Source organism: Dromiciops gliroides, chromosome 4 (assembly GCF_019393635.1).
Source record: "Dromiciops gliroides isolate mDroGli1 chromosome 4, mDroGli1.pri, whole genome shotgun sequence".
Taxonomy (NCBI): domain Eukaryota; kingdom Metazoa; phylum Chordata; class Mammalia; order Microbiotheria; family Microbiotheriidae; genus Dromiciops; species Dromiciops gliroides.
Genome location: NC_057864.1, coordinates 271,250,332 through 271,272,377, shown reverse-complemented (window position 1 = coordinate 271,272,377; position 22,046 = coordinate 271,250,332). Strand labels below are relative to the sequence as shown.

At 40.8% G+C, this 22,046-nt stretch overlaps 1 protein-coding gene across 2 annotated transcripts; it reads right to left on the bottom strand.

Moving 5' to 3' along the window:
- Positions 1 to 5,756: 5,756 nt before the first annotated feature.
- Positions 5,757 to 21,258, bottom strand: TMEM14A (transmembrane protein 14A). 2 transcript variants are annotated; one of them, XM_044004587.1, is made up of 5 exons: positions 21,104 to 21,258; positions 13,690 to 13,775; positions 10,084 to 10,185; positions 8,054 to 8,141; positions 5,757 to 6,376 (listed from the first exon to the last, which is right to left on the bottom strand). In XM_044004587.1, the coding sequence occupies exons 2-5, from the start codon at positions 13,763 to 13,765 to the stop codon at positions 6,337 to 6,339; spliced, it is 306 nt and encodes a 101-aa protein (XP_043860522.1). In that variant the 5' UTR covers positions 13,766 to 13,775; positions 21,104 to 21,258; the 3' UTR covers positions 5,757 to 6,336. The 2 variants fall into 2 exon arrangements, with proteins under 2 accessions (XP_043860522.1, XP_043860523.1); XM_044004588.1 differs by lacking the exon at positions 21,104 to 21,258 and adding an exon at positions 19,870 to 19,978.
- Between the last annotated feature and the right edge of the window lie 788 nt (positions 21,259 to 22,046).

Here is a 22,046-nt window from a genome sequence, read left to right as displayed (position 1 = left end):
GTGATTTCTTCAGTGTGGTGATTCATTCCATCAGTGCAGTTCTCAGTCCATGATGGGGGCGTGGGGGTGGGAAGCCAATAGAATTGCTAAAGAGCTTAGGTGGTTTGCCCAGGGTCACACAGCCAGTCAGTGTCAGAGACAGAATTTAGACATTGGTATTCCTGACTCTGGGCCCAAGGCTCTATCTACTGTTCCACCCTGCCTATAACCAATATGTTTGATTTGTTTCACTTGAGTACACTTTGTTCTGAGGGGGAATTCTAGTGGGGGTGGATGAAGAAAGTGGGAAGTGGTGGTGATATAAAGGAAGAAAAAAGAAAACCACCGACGATAAATAGGTTCATGAGGGACTGATGCACATCTAGCCTAGGTAAGATGGGGGGTAGAGAAGGGAGGAAGAAGGGAACAAGCACCTGTTCCTGTCCTCATGGAGCATAATCAACAAGCATTTACTAAGTGCCTATTATTTATTAAATTCCACCTCACATTCTTACTGGGCAAGTCACTTAACCCTGTTTGCCTCAGTTTCCTCATCTGTAAAATGAGCTGGAGAAGGAAATGGCAAACCACTCTATCTTTGCCAAGAAAACCCCAAGAGTCAGACATAACTGAACGACCACAAACTCAGCTAGAAGGGAGGAGATAAGTCTGGAGAAGGGTCTAGGAGACGGCTGGTCAAGTCGACTTCAGGCATGGCTCAGTCCAGGTTATAGATTTGAAGCCAGAAAAGTGGAGAAAATGGTATACATCCTTTTTAGCTTCTATGACTCCTGGGAAATAATTGATCATTAGCAGCTACAGCTGGGCAGATTTCTAAACTTCCTCAAAGAAGATTAGAAAGATCTGACTGGGGAGAAATCAGTACCCATTTCATCTTTCCCCACCCTTTTTGGGTACCCTAAAAAGCCTAAATGGAGTTAACCTCCATAGCTAGCCTGATGAATAATGTGATTTCACTGGAAGTGGGAAAGTTTCCCTAACTATGACACCTCTCTAATCTGACTGGAATTCCTTTAATAATAATTTTAAAAGGCCTTTCAATAATTAGGGACGAAAGACTAAAATATGAATGGAGGTAGCCCATAGATTTAAACTTATCCCTATTGATATGTAATTATTCAGAAAATTAAGCATAGATGATGGGGCAACTAGGTGGCTAAGTGGATAGAGTGCTGGACCTCCAGACCTGAGTTCAAATCTGGCCTCAGACACTAACTGTGTGACCCTGGGCAAGTCATTTGACCCTGTTTGCTTCAGTTTCCTCATCTGTAAAATGAAATGGAGAAGAAAATGACAAAACGGTACAGTATCTTTGCCAAGAAAACCCCAAATTGGGGGGTGGGGAGGCGGGGAGCACGAAGAATCAGACACGACTGAAATAACTGAACAACAGCAAACATAGATAATAGGTAGCCGAAGCCTAAGAGACAGATAGCGATCACAAATGTAGAGCTACAGGGGATCTTTTTGGTTATCAAGGTAAATGAACCCCCTCATTTACAGAAGAAATTGAGGCTCAGAAGGGCTTAAATGGCTTAACCAAAGTCACACCAGTGGTAAATGACAGAACTGGGTTTTGAACCCAGGACCTCTGACTCCTTGTTTTCATGCTGTTTTATATAATTCCCCCAACCTTTTGTCAGCTTAAATTGAATTTCAGCAATGAGTTTTAATGTTCTCGTTTTTGTTTTTGTTTTGTTTTATTATTTTTTGGGGGGCTGGGCAAATGAGAGTTAAGTGACTTGCCCAGGATCACACAGCTAGTAAGTATTAAGTGTTTGAGGCCAAATTTGAAGTCAGGTCCTCCTGAAATCCAGGGCCGGTGCTTTATCTACTGTGCCACCTAGCTGCCCCATTTTAATGTTCTCTTCTCAAAAACATAAAATCATAAAGGTGCAAAGGTCTGGAAAATTTTTAGGCAAACCAAAAGCTGTTTTCTTTTGCACAGAAGACTCCATCTCCTGACTGCAGGCATTTTCACTGGCTGGTCCCTGTGCCCGAACTCTTTCCCTCCACAAAGTTCCAGTTAAAATCTTAACTTCTCTAGGAACCTTTCCTGATCCCTCTTAATGCCCCTGCCTTTTTTCTGTAGATGATTTCCAATTTATCTTGTACACATCATCATGCGGTCACTTCCATTAGACTGTAAGGGCTGGGTTTTGGTTTGGTTTTGCCTTTATTTGTATCATGAGAGCTTAGCATAGTGCTTGGCTCATAGTAGGAGCTTAATAAGGGCTTGTTGATTGCCTACCTGATTTCGATTTCCAGATGGGGGCTTTTTTTTTTTGAGGGGCAATGAGGGTTAAGTGACTTGCCTAGGGTCACACAGCTAGTAAGTGTCAAGTGTCTGAGGCCACATTTGAACTCAGGTCCTCCTTACTCCAGGGCCAATGTTCTATCCACTGCGCCACCTAGCTGCCCCCCAGATCGGGGGCTTTTAACCTGGGGTTCAGGGTCACACTGGTAATAAGCTACAAAGCCAATAATCAAACCCAGGTCCAGCACACTTTCCACTATACCCCACTCCCTCTCTACCAGTATGAGGGCTCTGGATGTTGGAATCATAGAATTTCAGAGTTGGAAGGGACCTTGTAAGTCACCTTGTCCAGTCTGTACCTGAGCATATCCTACCTGTTCTTTGTGGTCCTGCTAAGGCTACCATAAAGCCCTCTTTAACCACTCTACCCATTAAATTCTAAAAAGAATTTAATGTCACTTACCGTGTGTACCATGCTGTCTGGTATTATCCATGATGTGTGTGTGTGTGTGTGTGTGTGTGTTGTGTTTGGAGCCAGGGACCATGACTGCTACTTCTTCTATAGCCCCCAAAGTGGGCAATAAATTAATGAGCATTCAGTATATGTCCAAAAAGAGATTCAGTTAATTTTATTCATCACCACCAACCCATGTAAACTCTGCCCCCTCTTATTTGAGAAACATATTTCTCTCAGTGGGGAAGAGGTACACCAAGAAAACAGAAAAGGGGAGCTAGGGACACTGAAGGAGAACATCTCAGACCTTACAACTCAGATATAGACTAACCTTGTCCATTAAGAGATTAATAATAATAATAATAGCAGCTAACATTCATATAGTGCCTACTATGTACCATGGGTCACTAGGATAGCACAGTAGATAGAGTGCTGGAACTGAAGTCAGGCACACTCATCTTCCTGAGTTCAAATCTGGCCTCAGACACTTACTAGCTGTGTGATCCTCAGAAAGTCACTTAACTCTGCTGGAGAAGGAAATGGCAAACTATTCCAGTAGTTTTGTCAAGAAATTTCCAAATGGGTTCACGAAGGGTCAGACACGGCTGAAATGACTGAATAGCAACAACTTGTACCAGGCATTATGCTAAGAGCTTTACAAATATTATCTCATTTGATCCCTACAACAACCCTGAGAAGCAGGTACTATTATTAGCCCCATTTTCCAGGTGAGGAAACTGGGGCCAACAGTTTAAGTGACTTGTTCAGGATCACACTGCTGAGGCTGGACAGGCCCAGCTCTCTATCCACTGCACCACAGAGCTAAAAGGGATCTCCAAGTTGTGAAACGGTACAACCATTTTGGAAAACAACTCAGAATTATGCAAATAAAGTGACTACAATGTCCATACCCTTTGAACCAGAAATTCTATTACTATGCTTGTTACCCCAAGGAAAACACTGGTAAGAAAAAGTCCCCATATACTCCAAAAAATGGGGTTGGGAGAAGAATGAGGGGATCTCCAAGGCCATCTAATGCAACTCTCTTATTTTACAAATGAGGAAACTGAGGCCCAGAGAGGTTAAATGATTTGTACAAGGTTATACAGGTTGTAAATGGACCCTCTGTGACTACTGATCCAATGTGTTTTTCCATTGTATTATTTGTCATCTGGTATGGGAACAGCCTAACAGTATTGAATGGGGCTCCTGGAACCTTTTGTGTAAAAACTCTGTAACACAAAATGGGTAAGCACAATTTGGGGGCTTTTGTCCCTGTAAGCCCAATTTGTCTTTGTCGTCTCAAAACAGTACTACAAAAATATCTCCCAACTCTCACGCTTTGCCGTTGAAAACACACATTTACTTCACAAATATTGATTTAGAAAAGAACTTTGAGGTCATCTGGTCCAACCCCCTCATTTTTCAGATGGGGAAACTGAGACCCCAGAAAAGTTTAAGTTACACAGATAATAAGGGGCAGAACTGGAATTTGAACCCAGGACTTCTGATTTCTAAATCATCACTCTTTTTACTAGAACATTGTACTTCTTTGTTAACATGTTGCATATATAATTCCTCCCTGGGTTTTGTCAGCTTAAATTGAATTTTACCAAACAACATTTAATATTCTCTTCCATAAAATCACTAAAGATGCAGATTTACAGAAATTTTTTATGCAAACTAAAAATTGCTTTAGATTCTAGATCATAGGTTCTTGGGGGGGGGAGGGGCAATGAGGGTTAAATGACTTGCCCAGGGTCACACAGCTAGTAAGTTTCAAGTGTCTGAGGCTGGATTTGAACTCAGGTCCTCCTGAATCCAGGGCTAGTGCTTTATCCATGGCACCATCTAGCTGTCCCCTAGATCATAGGTCCTTAACCTGTCATCCACAGACCCCCAGGGAGTTTATGGAAAGAATTCAAGGGGTTCATGAACTTGAATGGGAAAAAAAATACATCCACTAACTTTTAGCTGGAATTTAGAATTCCTTTATTATGAATTTTTAAAAAAATCAGTCTGAGCCCCAAAGCGTCTATACACACACAGCCCTCTATCCACTGGTAGGTCTATGCAATGTACAACAGAATAAAAGACCTCTCAAAAGTCGAGTTACCATCTATACTAAAACAAACAAAAAAACTTTTCTTCTTCCACAGGAGATTCCAAGAGACTTGTTTAGAATCAAAGAATCTCAGAGATGGGAAGGATCTTAAAGATGACCTAGTCTAACCCTCTTTGCTTTACAGATCAGGAAACTGAGACTGAGAAACTGAGCATGCATGACTGCCCAAAGGTCACACAGCTGGTTAGTAGCAAACCAGGAGTAGGCCTCAGTTCTTCTGACCCCTGGTCAAGTACACTAACAAAGAAGCATTTGAGGTTTAAGGTGATTTTTTATATCCCAAAATAAAATAGAAACTAAGGTAAGGCCACTTTCCTTCATCTTTACCAATTCACAGAAAAAAAAGGCTTCTGAAGAAATGGAGGAAACTTTTGGCTTAAATATTCAGCATGACCCGATAGAGAATACATTAGATTTCAAGTTTTGGGGTTTAATTTCTGTCTCTAACACTTGACAGTTCTATGACACCAGATTGGTTACTTAGGCCCTCTCAGCCTCATTTTTCTCCTCTGTAAAATGTAAATGATAATTCCTCTCTCACAGGGGGATCAAATGTTATATTGTATGTGTTGTTGTTGCTCAGTCATTTCAGTCTTGGCCGAATCTCTGAGACTCTATTTATCAAAGACACTGAGGAATTTGCCATTTCCTTCTCCATCTCATTTGACAGATGAGGAGACTGAGAAAGTCGGGATTAAGTGATTTACCCAGGGTCAAGTAGCTAGTAAGTGTCTGAGGTGAGATTTCAACTCAAGATGATGAATCTTCCTGACTTCAAGCCCAGCACTGTAGCCACTGAATCACCTAGCTGCCCTTTATTGTATGTAAGGCATAGTTGTTATTTTTTCTCTTGTTTAACAGAACTCCTGTCATAAATTAAATTAAAACATATCTCACAAAATAATGACATTAGAAACAGATTTAAAATAGAAGAACTTTTTATTAGAATACTAGTTACACTCTGCTCCTACATCAAGTGTGTGCAGAGGGTAGAATAAAATTTAAAATTCAGAACAAAAGTATTTCCTATGCAGCTTGCAAGACAAAGACTAGGTCAATCGGTTAGTATTTTAGTTAAACCACACATAAGGCATACTATTATCAGACAAGTTTTATTTTCATGTAAACTTTTGGTCAGTGACATCAGTATTTGGAGTTTTCAGTAAACAAATACAAAAGACTTTTAAAATTTTTAACTATGGACAATGGTTTTGCACCTTCTATCGTAAATAAAAGAAGAGAAAATGAGGGTTAATGAGACACGATTCGTTACGAAATGATGTTTGTCAACTAGAAAACACTCAAAAAAATTTTTTTGGTTAAAAAAACAAAAAGCTTGCAAACTAAGGCTAAGATGAGATGTGTCAGTTTGTTAGTTGTTTGTTTTTTTCTTACAGAAGCTTGACATTTCTTGCTGAAACTTATCTTTCAAGTACAAAGAATATATTTAGTCTGCTGTAGTAGAAGGATGGGAATTATGTCCTTGGCAGCTGAGGATTCTCATGTGAGCATCAAGACGAGTCTCAGAATCATCAAGAGGCTGTTTTAAAAGAAAAGAAATCAAGTATAAGGGCAAATAATTGATATAAAGCATTTAGACAAAAAAGTCAGTCTGGAGGCCGCTAAGGGGCACGCACAGTGGATAGATAGGGCGCCAGACCTGATATATAAGATATGATAGCTATATTTGTGTTATACATAATATATGAGTAGTATATGCTATATTATACATGTGGGTTATATAATAATATAGGACCTATACATATATAAATACATACATACACGTGTGTATGTATGTGTGTATGTGCAGAGTGTTTTTTAGTCATGCCCAACTCTTCATGACCCCATCTGGGGTTTTCCTGGCAAAGATACTGGAGTGGTTTGCCATTTCCTTCTCCGGCTCATTTTACAGATGAGGAAACTGAGGCTCAAGAAAGTTAACTGAGTTGACTGAGGTCACACAGCTAGTAATCATCACAAGTGGAACTTGACTCCCAAAGGCAAAGTTCTTTCCATTTGTGACTGTGAAGAGAAAGAATACCTGGCTATATTTGCCTGCCTTTTTTTTTTTTTTTAAATTCAAGACCTGTAATTTAATTGTTGAAAGGAAATTCCTGGGTTTAGATACAAATGGGCCCCTTATCTTAGAGTTTTAGGAAGCAGACTGAGATACTAAGGAGTGAAGTAAGTTATCTAGGGTCACACTGCCATCATATGTCAGAGCTAGGACTTGAACCCAGGTCTTACTGGCCCATGCTGACCCTCTGTTTACTACACCATTGCAGCCTCTCTCATATGTCTTACAAAAGTCAGCCTATGATCTTTATTATTAATGGCCAGCTATAGCCTAGAATACTAAAGTAAGTATTAGGCCCAAGATATTATTCTTAGGATGCTGAATATAGAAGGATAGAATTTGATCCTCACTTGTGAAAACTGTGGGTCATTTTCATTTCATTCATAACATTTATGATTCTGTAAAATGTTCATGCATGTTCATATCAACAAATAATAAGAATTGGCATGCATCAGTTGCTTTAGGTCTGCAAAGTGCCTTTTACATATATGACCTCATTTGATCCTTATTTTATTATTATTATTATTTTTTTTTTTTGCAGGGCAATGGGGGTTAAGTGACTTGCCCAGGGTCACACAGCTAGTAAGTGTCAAGTGTCTGAGACCGGATTTGAACTCAGGTCCTACTGAATCCAGGGCCGGTGCTTTATCCACTGCACCACCTAACTGCCCCTGATCCTTTTTTTTTTTTTTTAAGATACTGAAGTGGTTTGCCATTCCTTCTCCAGCTTATTTACTGATATTGAAAGTGAGGCAAAGAGGGTTAAGTGACCTGCCCAAGGCCACACAGCTAGTAAGTATCTGAGGCCAGATCTAAATTAAGCAAGATGAGATTTCTAGGCTGTTATGAAAATTACATTTGGTAACTTATAAATTTCCCAGAATGGAAATTTCCCCTCCAATGCACAGACAACTTGTGTGTAACCTATAGTCTTACAGAGTTGCCTAGGGCAAGGAGAGATTAAGTGATTTGTCCAGGATCACACAGCTAGAATGTGGCTAATGTGGGACTGGAATCCAGGTCATTCTGATTCCAGCCTTGGATTACTTTATTTACAAAAATTTAAAACTTCTGCGTGCCCCAAACCCTATCCCTTCTGAATCTCTACAAAGTAAACTAAAGATAGAAAGATTTCCTTACCTTAGGCCAGCCACAATCCCTGCTGGCATGAGTTTCTTAGATCTCTTGAACCTCATGCCCATGATCATGGCCAGAAAAAAGGTCGTGACTGTAAAACAAAGCACTCCATGAGCTAAAGTTACAACATGAATACACATGAAAAAATACGGACATCATCTCATTTGTCCAAAATTCTCACCCTCCTATAAGACACAAGTTTTAGTTTTTGTCCAAACTTTTGAATTTCTCTACTCCCCAAAGACACAATACTTAGGAGAACACTTATTTTCAAAGAGCTAAACAGGAGTAGTACAGGAAAAAGCTAAAAGAGTTTCATGGGACATTTGTGACCACAAGAAAGGGACCTTGACCTAACTCTCCCTCCCCCGAAAAAAAAAGAAGTTACAAGGATTTAAGGATTTAAGGAGAATGGTATATCATGAAAAAGAAGTTCTAATTAATAATTTCAACCTGGAAGGAAAGAATACTGACTTTTATAATGTCATAACACCTGGGAGAATTCAATGCTTGGAGAATAAATAACCTAGCTGCCTAATTAAAAGGATTCCACATGCCCAAGAGCCAAGTATTATACCCTTTGCAGGCCAGTCTTTTAGCAACTCACATCTACAGGAGGCTTCATGCAGTGTTTATGGCATTATAATAGCATACTTGAAAAATAGCTTCTAAGAAAAAGCAACACAATTTGCCAAATAATGTGCCTGTAAATAACAGAAACCTTGGGATGCAAACTGCTTACATGGCATGTAAAAAGTGTGTTTTAGAAGAACTACCTCATTGCAAGGATATTTTAGCTTTTTTTTTCACTAATTTACTTGTGACACCATTGACAACCCCTCTTAAAAAAAAAAAAAACCAACCATACTCATCCCCAACTCCCTTCTTTTCCCCATCCCAGAAGCAAATATGTCATTACTGCCTTCTCTTCCCAAAAAGATAAATCTGTGTTTCAGTTCATGAACAATTTCAGGTGCTTTTTATAAAAATCAAATTGATACACGAGAATAATATTAATTCACTTGGTTTCCCAATTCTTCTCTGATAGGATGTCCATGATTAAACTGGGCCATACAGGCCCATAATTGTTTCACCTGTGGTCATGCTTCTCGTTAGCATGCCAGGAAAACACTTAGCAATGATCAACCCATGCTTTTTCAAATTATTTAAGGCACAGCACGATCCAAAAATTATGCCTGAAAAAACTGCCATTCAAATGACAAGCGGTCAAAGCTGACTTCTCCCCAGGTATCCTCCCAACAGCCAAGGCAACAATACTCATATTCCACAGCATTTGAAAGTTTTCAAAAGTGCTGTCTTCACAACAGTCCTAGGCAGTAGATGGTGCAAATAACATTAACTTCATTTTATAAATGAGGAAGCTGAGATCTTGAGAAATTAAGTGACTGGCCCAGAGTGACAGGGAAGATGCAAACTCACATCTTCTTGATGATTCCAAATCCAATGTGCTTTCCACTTATACCCCAGTAATCACCTTGAACTTGAACTTAGGTGAGTTGGAGTTACTAAGATGCAGTGTCCTTTGTTAGGGTCACAGATATAGAGCTGAAAGGGACCTCAGAGGTCATCTGGTATAATCCCCTCATTTTTTATATGAAAAAAATGAAACCCAAAGAGTTTAAATCACTTGCCCAACATCACCCAGCTATGAAGCATCAGAACTGGGACTTGAACCCCAGTTCTCTGACCCCAAAGCCTGTGTTTTCTGCCATTCAGCTAGGTCTCAATTAGTGTAAACAATAAATCACATGAAGTCACATTATTCAAATTCAAACTGCATGTTTCCATTGGGTTGGAACCAATGACCATTATTTTAGATCATTACAATTTGGAATAGTGGAAATTTGAATACCTGAGACTGTTTCATGAGATTCATTATTTGTACTCATTGGGACCCAGTTGTACCATGTTGCCTCCTGGTCTCATAGAACTGTTCTCCTGATTTGCGAGCTATAGTGAGAGTCCTTGATTTTTTTTAAACACTCTCTTTTCTCAGTCTAGACAATACTCACATAGTGACACTTTGATATCTCGGGGGTCACGGGACACACGGTAGGCTCCATAACCCGACAACAAGCCAAAGAAAAGACCAGCAACCAAAGATACAATGCTTCCTAAAACAACAAAAGAGGGTAGAGGGTCAGCAAGAGAAACACACATCAAAGAAATATGAAACATGATGGTGTCACCTATTTCACAAAGTGATATTGGCGTGGGTTGCCTCTCTCTCCATGGAGACAAATCACAACCCCTCCAAAGTACTTTCTCGTGGACCTCAGATGACAAGACACACAATCTGCCTCCAGTCCTATGCTCAAGCCCTTTCTTCAGCATGGTAAAACTCTGTGTTCCAGGACAACCACTGGGGTCACCTTCTCCTACCACCCCAAGGCATAAGTCTAGGACTTCTATAGAGGATTTAAAACATTTGAAGAATAATAAACTTTCTTTCAAAGTTAACACTAAAAAACAATTCATCTGTGAGTATGCATTTAACATTTCTGTCCATTACATCCTTCTTGCTTCTTGGGCCACACCTAGTCATCTTGACTTTTGTCCTGCCACCGGACTGTGCTAACTCTGGAGGAGTGAGGCTGGTAACTTGGCACAGCTCTGCCTCACTTAAATCCAGTTCATGAGCAAGTCAAGGCTTCGCCCTCTTTGAGAATGAAGGATGAACAACAACAATTCAATATGTCTAAGACTCTGGCAAAGGAAAAAAAAAAGCCAAAGTACTTCCTCCCCTCAAGAAGCCTATATATACATGGAGGCAGCTAGGTGGCGCAGTGGATAAAGCACTGGCCCTGGATTCAGGAGGACCTGAGTTCAAATTTGACCTCAGACACTTGACACTTACTAGCTGTGTGACCCTGGGCAAGTCACTTAGCCCTCATTGCCCCGCAAAAAAACCCCAAAAAAACCAAAAAGAAGCCTATACCTGGGCTTACTTATACACATAAGTAAAAAACACTCTACATGAAGAAAACAGCATAATTTGGAGGAGGTCGGGTGCTAGTAGCTGAAAGGAACCTCAGAAGTAGACAAGGTCTACTTAGGATCATTCAAAGCTAAGTGTTTATTGACAGCTTTTGTTTTTACATCCTTTTCATTTATGAATATATCTCACTCCACTTCCTTCCCCAGGGAGTCCTCATTTGTTAACAAAGAATTGAAAAGAAAGAAAGAAGTTCGGCAATAAATGGTTCTCATAATCTGACTTGAAAGAGAAAAAAAGAGTTAAACGTTCAGGTATCTTTTTGTTGTTGTGTCTGACTCTTGGTAACCCCATTTGGGGTTTTCTTAGTGGTTTGTCAGTTCCTTCTCCAGCTTATTTTACAAATGAGTAAACTGAGGCAAACAAGGTTAAGTGATTGCCCAGGGTCATACAGTTAGTAAGTGACTGGGGCCAGATTTGAACTCCAGGCCCAGCACTATAAGAAATATGGCGCCACCTAGCTGCTCTCAAGTGTCTTTTCTGTTCTACAATTGAGATGACTTAGAAACTTTGCTGACTGGGGAAAAATGTATTTGCACAAACAAAATTCATTAGTGATGTTAAGTTTTGCAAATCACTTTACATACAATTTCTCATGGGAGCCTCATAATAACTGGATAAGGTAGGTGCTATTATCACCTTGGTTTTATGGAGAATGAGAAAAACTGAAGGTCAGAGAGGTCAAGTCAATGTTAAACAGCTAATATGTGTCTAAAGCAAGATTCAAATCCAATCCTTCCTGATGCTAAGTCAAGGGCACCCAACATGGGTCTGGAGTCAGGAAGACCTGAGTTCAAATCCAGCCTCAAAAAAATTTAACTGCTGTATGACCTTGGGCAAGTCATTTAACCTATTAACCTGTTTCCTCAACTGTAAAATGAGAATAATAGCACCTACATCCCAAGATTGTTGTGAGGATCAAATGAGAGAATATTTATAAAGTGCTTGGCACATTCTTCCTTCCTTCTAATTTCAGCATTCTATTCACTAGGCCAGGCAAAGGATTTGATTCCTTTGAAGTTCAAAACAGATTAATATCTCTGAAGTTTCCAAGTCTGTGCAATCATTTATAGGGGTCACATAGGCTTTTTCATTTTTCTAACAAATACACCTAAAACAGGAGAAAAAAAAGAACTTTAATCATAAACCTACAGGGCACAAAGGAGTCCTAATGGATCATTTGTTTTCATCTATTCCCCTAGCCTCCAGGGCAGAAGTACCTAAATTAGAGAATTCAGATGGCTTTTCTGCCTTAGTCTTTTGAGATCTCAAAAAATTAGCAAGTTTTTACATCTAGCCCAAGCTACTTTGTCTTAACTCAAAACTCTATCACTTACCAAATTGTCAGAAATGTAAAAACTTCCTGAAAAAAAAAAAAAGACCTAAATTTTCATTTCTAAAAAAAAGAGTGAGGGGCAGTTAGGTGGCGCAGTGGATAGAGCACCGGCCCTGGATTCAGGAGGGCCTGAGTTCAAATCTGGCCTCAGACACTTGACACTTACTAGCTGTGTGACCCTGGGCAAGTCACTTCACCCTAATTGCCTCACCAAAAAAAAAAAAAAGTGAGAAGCAATAAGAAAAGTAAGAAGCATTTTGCCTATAAATTTCTTCAAGACAATTTGCCTTGCTTGGTTATGTGCCTGTGATCTGATCACTGGGGGAATTATGTCTTAGAGTTACCCAAGACCTTCAGAGAAGTTTAGTAACTTGCCCAAGGTCTACGTGACAAAGGCTAGATTTGAACCTTGGTTTTCTGACTCCAAGTCAGATTCCAACTTGCTCAAGTTGGACAAAGTGACAAAGGCTAGATTTGAACCTTGGTCTTCTGACTTCAGGTCAGATTCTAACTCTACTACCCCATAATGATTCTTCCCATAATTATATAATAATATTAAAAATAAGATTCTATTACTAGGTGTCTGCCACCTCAAATTTTCCAGTGAGTTGAATTTTCCTTTCTTTTGGACTCTAGCAACAAGATAATCTCTAAATTGGTATTGAAGTACTTTCTCTTATCAATATGTTATGCCAACATTAACTCATTAAGTTTCCTATCTGGACCTGTCCAAAGGATTTTCTTGGCAAAGATACTGGAGTAGTTTGCAATTTCATTCTCCAATGTTTCCCCATTTTACAGAAAAGGAAGTGAGGCAAAAAAGGTTAGGGGGGGTGGGGGAGCAGCTAGGTGGCACAGTGGATAGAGCACCAGCCCTGGATTCAGGAGGACCTGAGTTCAAATCTGGCCTCAGACACTTGACACTTACTAGCTGTGTGACCCTGGGCAAGTCGTTTAACCCTCATAGCCCCACCAAAAAAAAAAAAAGGGCTTAAGTGACTTACCCAGAGTCACATAGCTAGTAAGTATCTAAGCCAGATTTGAATTCAGATGTTCCTGACTCCAGGCTAAAAGCTTTATACACTTTATACACTTAGCTGACAGTCTTAGTATGAAAAAAAATCAAATCTATAACTGCTAAATAGAGAACTTAAAAGGAGTTTAGTATTAAAGATGGCATTAAAACTGAGAAGTTTCTAAATTTTTTGTCTCGTTCACAGGTCCTCATATCATTTTAGCAAAACTTTGATTCCTAAATTGCCTTTAGATTTAAAATTTAGAATTTACCTTTGCGATGATATCCCAAAATGCCTCCAAATGCTACTATGCTAGCATATCCAAAACCAATCCAGTCAATACTCATGGTTACACGTCTAAGGAAACAGAAAAGAGGACTGAATAAGATTAAACTTTAAAAAGATTTTTTTTAAACAGGAAAATATGAATCAGACACATAAAATGATTAATAAAATAAAAAGACACACAATAATAAAATCAATAATTTCTCTTATGCCTATTTACTGAAAAAAGAAAAGTGTAAGCAAATGCTTAAGTTCAACTCTTCCTTTCCTTCTCATTCCCTTTCCTACAACACACGAAATGAGACCTCTCTTCTCTGGCAACGTCCAGGAATGAATTATTTAAGAGTCAGGATTCCCAGAACCTAAAACTTCTTGCTTATAAAAAAGCTCTACAAAATGAATTCCACATTCCTCTGCCTTAATAAGCAGAGCTTCCCTCAAGAATCCATGATTTCATTGGTGTGGTCACTCCCTCTACCAATGCAGATTGTAAGCCCTTCTGTGTCTTGATAGAAAGTCTTCATGAGTTAATGTGGTTGAAAAAAACAACAAAAAACTGATCATCCAGTAGCCGACTTTAGGGTGAGGAGCCTCTCCAGACTTGGCTAGGATGGTCCTCAGAAGATGGGCACACAGTCTGTCTCCAGGGCTGTACTTGAGGCCTCTCAAGCTTGGTAGGGCTTGCCAAACCTTGTGCTCCACTGGCACATAGCCTTTGGGAGCCCAGGGCCACCTACGTGCCAAAAGGAGGTATCATCAGGGGACTTTGGTGGAAGAAACACCACAGTGAATCACTTCAACTTTTCCTGAATGGCTCCAAGCGATTGTTATGAATATCAAAATCTGTATGGGGCCCTAACATAATGATACCCATTAAGGACCTATGGAAGCAGGGAAGATTGCTGGCTCCTAGAGCGAGTTCCCCCAAATAGCTTTGTTCTAAATGTCATTTCTTCCATTTCCTCTCCTACAACTACCTCAGCTGTCTGCTCTCCCTTCTCACTCTCCACAGTGGTTTTTTGTTTTGTTTTGTTTTGTTTTTTCATTTCTGCTACTACTTCTGCTAATCGACTGCTTCCCTAATAGGATTTTTTTTCCTCTCTGTTGCCCAGTGCTTTACAGCTTTGGCCCTAGTGGTGCATGGCTTTGAAGGACATCACGGGCTAACACAAGAGCTACTTTATCCTGGTCCACAAACAAACCAATCACCTCACAGTCTGTCATCTTTGATGTTCTGCTTCTCCATCCAGGCCTCTTGGCTATTCTACAGAGTTGAGGGTACCAGAAATCTCAGGACCAGGTAAATAGGGGGTGTTACTGAGCTGGAAAGTAAGTTTCCCCTGATTGGGACAAATTGGGTTTGAACTTTTAGATTGGATGAAGTGGTGCAAAATGAAGTATAAGCTAAACCAAGAAAATCACATGCACAATGACTGTAACAATGCAAAATTAAATGAAAAAGGAGGGAAGGAAAGAAAGAAGGAAGGGAGGACCGAATGCTGTATAATTATAACCAAATCTATCCTCCCAAAAAGAGATATAGGGATGATTCTTCCATGCTACCTTGCCTCCTGTTATCTTTGCAGAAAAAGGGAAGTTATAGATATGGAACATTACACATGATATCAAACTTGTTTAATACATTGATTAGTTTTGCTGAACCCTTTTTAAAAAATCCTTTGTTATAAGGAATGGCTCTCTGGGTAAGGAAGAACATTTTGGGAAATGAAGGTAACAAAAACCCAAAATATATTAATAAAAAAATTAAAACTCTTTAGGTTACTCCTGTTGTTGCTCACTCATTTTTCAGTTGTGTCTGACTCTTCTTGATCCCATTTGGTGTTTTCTTGACAAAGATACAAGACTGGTTTGCCATTTCCTTCTCCAGCTCATTTTAAAAATGAGGAAAATTGACTTACGGGGCAGGCGAGCTGAGAATGAGCCTCTCCTTAAATAGTACCACCTGGGAGCCCCTGAAGCTTGGGACAGTGTGTCCTGGAAGCAGTGCCCCACTTTAAGGAGTTAAAAGCCAAGAAATAGGCTAGGATAATGAGCAGAAAGAAAAGGATGCATGTAGACCATTGAAAGTTTCTTTGGTGACAAGGTAGATCAAAATATACCCTTAGAAGAAGGTAACAAAATCAAAACTCCTACACTCAAAGCTTCTGAGGAAAATATGAATTGGTCTCAGGACATAAAGATGCTCAAAAAGGACTTTGAAGATAAAGTAAGATGGGTAGAGGAAAAAATGGAAAGAGAAATGAGAGTGATGAAGGAGGGTCATGGAAAAAAAAGTCAACGGCTTGAAAAGCCAAATTGGCCAAATGTAAAAATAGGTACAAAAGCTCTCTGAAGAAAATCATTGCTTAAAAATTAGGACTGAGCAAATAGAAGCTAATGACTATCAGAAACTAAGATAGAATAAAGCAAATCCAAATGAATGAAAAAAATAGAGGGCAATGTGAAATATCTTCTTGGAAAAACAGCTGATCTGGAAAACAGATCCAGGAGAGATAATTTGAAATTATTGGATTACCTGATCAAAAAAAGAGCTTAGAAAGCATCTTCCAAGAAATTGTCAGGGAAAATTGCCCTGATATTCTAGAAACAGAAGGTAAAATAGAAATAGAAAGAGCCCACCAATCACCTTCTGAAAGAGATCCTAAAAGGAAAACTTCCAGGAATATAAAGCCAAATTCCGGAGCTCCCAGGTCAAGGAGAAAATATTGAAGCAGCTAGAAAGAAACTATTCAAGTACTGTGGAGCCCCAGTCAGGATAACACAAGATCTAGCAGCTTCTACATTAAAGGATCAGAAGGCATGAAATATGACATTCTGGAGGACAAAGGAACTGGGATTACAACCAAGAATCACCTACCCAGCAAAACTGAGTATAAACTTTCTGGGGGAAAAATGTGACTTCAACGAAAAAGAAGACTTTCAGGCATTTGTGATAAAAAGACTTGAACTGAATAGAAAATATGACTTTCAAATACAAGACCCTAGAGAAGCATAAAAAGGTAAATAGGAAAAAGAAATCATGAGGGATGTTAAAAGGTTAAACTATTTACATTCCTACATGGGAGATGATATGTCTAACTCATAAGAACTTTCTCAGTATTAGGGCAGATGACGGAAATAAATTTAGACAGAGGGCACAGGTGTGAATTGAATATGAAGGGATGACATCTGTAAAGCATTTATTTTTTATCATGTTTTTTTTGGGGGGGCAGTCAGGGTGGGGTGGCTTATGTCTGGGGCTGGATTTGGGCTCAGGTTCTCTTGGGTCCAGGGATAGTATTTTGTCCACTGTGTCACCTAGCTGCCCCATGATTACATCTTTAAAATAAAGGGGTGAGAGGAATGCACTGGGAGAAAGGGAAAGGGAGATGTGGAATGGGGTAAAGTAGCTCACATAAAAGCAGCAAGAAAAAGCTTATGGAGTGGAGGGGAAGATGGGGAAGGAGTGGGGGAGTGAGTGAACCTTAATCTCATCAGAATTGGCTCAAAGAGGGAATAACATACACACTCAAGGGGCGGCTAGATGGCGCAGTGGATAAAGCACCGGCCCTGGATTCAGGAGTATCTGAGTTCAAATCTAGCTTCAGACACTTGACACTTACTAGCTGTGTGACCTTGGGCAAGTCACTTAACCCTCATGGCCCCATAAAAACAAAATACAAAAAACATACACACTCAAGTGGGTACAGTAATATATCTTGCCCTGAAGAAAAGTGGGAGGGGAGGGGAAGGGGATAAGGGGGGAGAGGTGAAGAAAGGGAGGGCAGATTGGGGGAGGGAGCAATAAGAATCAAAACACTTTTGAGGATAGGGTGAAAGAAGATAGAAAATAGAGTAAATATCAAGGGAAGGGAATAGGATGGAGGGTAAGTTAGCAATAGTAACTGAGAAAGAAATGATAAGCAGGATGATATCAGAAGGACTTATGAAAAAAGCAATCCATCTACAGAGAAAGAACTGATGGTATCTGAATTTAGACAGAAGTGCAATTTTTTTAAGTTCCTCTTTCTGAAGTTATTTTGTCTATTTTCTTGCACAACCTGACTAAGGTGGAGATGTTTGGCATGACTGCACATGTATAACTTATATTGAATTGCTTGAGTTCTTAGGAAGGGGTGGAGAGGGAGGGAGGAAGAGAATTTGGAACACAAAGTTTTTTTTTTTTAATCGATGTGAAAATTTGTTTTTACATGTAACGGAGAAAATTCTAAATAAATAAATAAAAATTTTTAAAAATAATAATAAAAATGAGGAAAATTAGGCACATAGGGTTAAGTGACTTGCCCAGGGTCACATAGCTAGAGGGTGACTGAGGCCAGATTTGAACTGAGGAAGATAAGTCTTCCTGACTCCAGGCCTGGCTCTCTATCTACTGAACCACCCAGCTGCCCTATGCTTACTCCTAAACTTTTCCAAATGTCTTACAACACTTAGAAAGCTTCTGGATCTTTTATCACTCTCCACATCTGCCCTTCCTTCTGCCTCTATCCCCATAAGATCCTAAATGGAGATTAAAGGGGTCATTAATACTGGGCATAGATATAAACTACACAGCACCCACTTCTGGGTTGCATTACACAGTCTCTTCCAACTCTGAAATGGTCTACTTGCATGAAGGCACCAATCCAGTCTACCTTTTACAGAAGCTCTTTTAAGGAACTTTAAAAATGTTTGTCCCCTTTTCCAACTTCAACATAACTACCCTCTCAGCAAAGGGTAATTGTGTTCACAATCCAAACCCCATCATCTCCAGCTATCAAACTCTACCAAAAAAAAGTTTCAAAGGCCTCCCATAAGGTTGAAGCTTGGTGTGCTTACAAGTTCTCCCTCAGACTTAACTTTTACCTGCTATAGGAAGGCCACTCTTGTTAGTAAAATTTAGGGAGAGGAAAAACACCAAAGACAATTATAACGTTCTGAGCTTCGACACAAGAAGAAAGCTGGTGCCTATGAGAAAAACTGGTAAGCTGAGGAGGAGTTCTAATTTAATTATATTTGACATTTAATATCTAAGTGGAGAGAGACAACAGACCATTGGAAATACAAAACTAGACTTCAAGGGAGAGGATGGACCCAGAGTTAGAGATTTGGGAGTTATCTGCATTAAGAAGATAATTGAGGATAGAGCACTGGCCCTGGAATCAGGAGTACCTGAGTTCAAATCCGGCCTCAGACACATAACACTTACTAGCTGTGTGACCCTGGGCAAGTCACTTAACCCCAATTGCCTCGCATAAAAAAAAAAAAAAAAGAAGATAATTGAAGCCACATTGGATGGTCTCATCAAAGATGAGAAATAAATGGGGCAAGGAGAGAGCTGTGGGTGACATTCATATTTGTACTATGAGAGAGAAAAGATAAAACCATGAAGGAGACTAAGGGATTTTCAGAAAGAAGAACCAGGAAAAGGCAGTATTACAACAGCCAAGAGAAAAAGAGAAAATACAGAAAAAAGCAGTCAAGTGCCACAAGAATTAGAACTAGAATTAGAACTAAGAAAAGGCCATCAAGTTTGACAAATTAAGTCACTGATGATGTTGGAAAGATTTATTTCAGTTCATTGGTGGGGATAAAGAAAGTCTTTGCAAACCTTAAAGCACTATTATAAATGTTAGCTATTATTATTATTATTATTATCATAAATTGGATTAGGGATCATTTAGAACAAACGATGAGTAAGTAGAGAAACAGGATTAGACACTAGGATTGAATCTTGACCCCTGGTCCACAGGGCTCTTTCCATAATAGCCATTTATTAGACACCCACAATATATAAAGCACTGACCTTATGTGCTAGGGAGATATACAGATAATTAAGGCATGATTTCTGCCATCATTTACTACCTTTCTCCAGGGAACAGAAAGCAATTTACCAATTATACTGACATTCTCATTCCTCCACAAAACTGTCAAGCTCAGCATATTCAAGGCCATTATTATTCAAGCAACTGAACCCAGGAGAGGTGCATGATATGTCAACATTAACTGGGAGCCTGGGAAGGATTAAAATCAGGAACCTTCAACATTCTCATCTTTAATTAACATTCATATGGCCAGTTCAGTCCTCTAAGTAAGTTCCTGTTTTAATGCTGGATCTGAGAGCTAAACTTGAAGAAATGCTGTAAAAAAAAAAAACCCCACCTACCCAGAGTCCAGTTCACTTGCTCAGCAAGATCTGACTTCTCTGGCTTTCAAGTGAAGTGAATGGCAGCTACCAGGCTTAGAGTGATGGAATTAAAATCCTACATCAGACTCTCACTCACTAGTTGTATGACCCCAAGCAAGTCACTTAACCTCTTTCGGCCTCAGTTTCCTCATCTGTAAAAATGGGAATAATAATAGCACCTACTTCAGAGTTGTCGTGAGGCTCAAATGGAAAAATACAGCTTCCCCAAATTCTTAATGCAGCTTTAAGCTTGCATATAAAGCATTTTGCAAATCTTAAAATCGCTTTGGAAACGCTATTATTATCAGGAATGCCCCATTCTGAGATACTGAGAAGTCAAGACCCCTGAACTTACTGTTTATTTATTTATCTATTATTTATTTAGCCCCACAAAGAGAAGCATCCATTTTCTTTGGTCCTCCCTCCCCTTTCTGCTCAGGGGTCGCCCGGCTGCACCTGAACTGCCCAGCAGACTGCTTTTAAGGAGGAAGTGGTCGGAGTGCATCACGGTGCCACATATGACCCCAAGTTACTCAAAGGCGCTTTTGTAACTCAGAAAGCAGCAGCAAGCGCTTTCCAGTGAGACGATCCTGCATTTATATTGGAAGGGGAAATTAATTGGAAGGGAAACTGTCCCTAAAACTGGAAAGTATTCCCTTACCCCGGAGAACACGCATTCACTAACGAATGAAGTTTTGTTGTTGTTGGTTTTTTTCTCAATGCCCTTTACCCTGTCCACAACCATCCCACGCAGTTTGGGGTGTGTAACAACTTGGCAGAGGGAAATTAGCCTGCGGAGGTCTGCTCCCGGAAGGGAGGGTGCAGCTAGAGCTGCAAGAAAGGGGTAAATCGGGGGTCTCCTCCCCGGACACCGGACTGGGTGTCCAGCAGCTCCCGGGCTGCGCCCGCGGACCCTGGCGATCGTCCGAAGGTCCAAAGCCTGGGTCCGTTGCAAGGGTCAACTGCCTCGTTGGCTCCTCGGGGAAAAGTGAGGGGTCGCTGCTCTGTGCTTAGCGCACCCCAGCCTTCACCCATGTTCATCAACAGGGGGTCAAGGGCTGCATCCCCAGGTGAGGGAATAATAAGTGGAACTGGTCAGTTTTCCCCTCCCGTCCCACGCCGGCAGGTGGGACGGGCCCCCTTAAACGGACAGCAAGAGGGCTGGAGAAGAGAAAAGTCGCCAGCTCAGGTTTCCTGTGGGTCACTTGCTTACCTTGCGCCCAGGAGCCGTCCCCGCCTCCAGTACCCCCTGAACTCTCCTTCTCCCTTCCTTCTCCCCTCCTCCTCTGGACGCGCCGCCCTGGTTTCTGCGCATGCTCGTTTTCGCTCTCTCCTCCTCTCCTCTTCTCCTCTCCTCCTCTTCTCCTCTCCTCCTCTCCTCCTCTCCTCCTCTCCTCCTCTCCTCCTCTCCTCCTCTCCTCCTCTCCTCCTCTCCTCCTCTCCTCCCTCTCCTCCCTTCCCGCGTTCGGGTCCAATCGCGGCTGCCCCGCCCGAGAGCAGGCCGAGCCCCAGGGGCAAGGTGTCAGTGTCTGTGTGTGTTGGGGGCGGGGCACCCAAACCTCCTGGGCCACGGTTCTATTTGTGAAACGTCCCGGGCCGCCTTCTGTCTCTACGGGCAGCCGCGTGCTCACGATCCTCTCCCAGGCTCCAGCGCATCCTACCATACCGGACCCTCAGCCCCGCAGCCGGGCCGGGCCTTACGACTCCGGGCCTCGGAGCTTGCGGTCCGGGGCGGCGCCACCTGCTGGCGACGCACTGGGGCTGGCCAAAAGTTCAGGAGGGTTGTATGGAAATGCTGTGTAATGTAATTTGCGGGAACCCCACGTCCTGGTTCTAAGCTTTATGCTGCGGTGTCTGCCCTCCTATTGGCCTAGGACCCTAGATCCAGGGCCTTTAGCTGATTGAGCTCACTTGATTTGCAGATGGGGAAACTGAGGATCAGAGAGGTCACAGGGCGATTGAAATGGGGATTTAAACCCTTCCCCCAGGCTGGGACGCATAGCTAAAAGAAACAACAAAACTTCAAAAAAAATTTATTTTATTCCGAACTTAAGAAATAAAACAAGCATTTCCATAACATGTTATAGAAAAAAGATGATTGTGCATGAAACTGCAAATCTATTTTGTGCAACTTGCTCTTCCTTTTAAATATATAA

Bases quoted from the DNA above. Each gene is read 5' to 3' on its own strand.
- TMEM14A (XM_044004587.1), bottom strand. From the start codon at position 13,765: ATGAGTATTGACTGGATTGGTTTTGGATATGCTAGCATAGTAGCATTT. The intron at 10,186-13,689 runs GTAAATTCTAAA...TTGTTGTTTTAG, and splicing joins TTTGGGATATCATCGCAAAG to GAAGCATTGTATCTTTGGTT. The intron at 8,142-10,083 runs GTGAGTATTGTC...TTTGTTTTACAG, and splicing joins AGATATCAAAGTGTCACTAT to TCACGACCTTTTTTCTGGCC.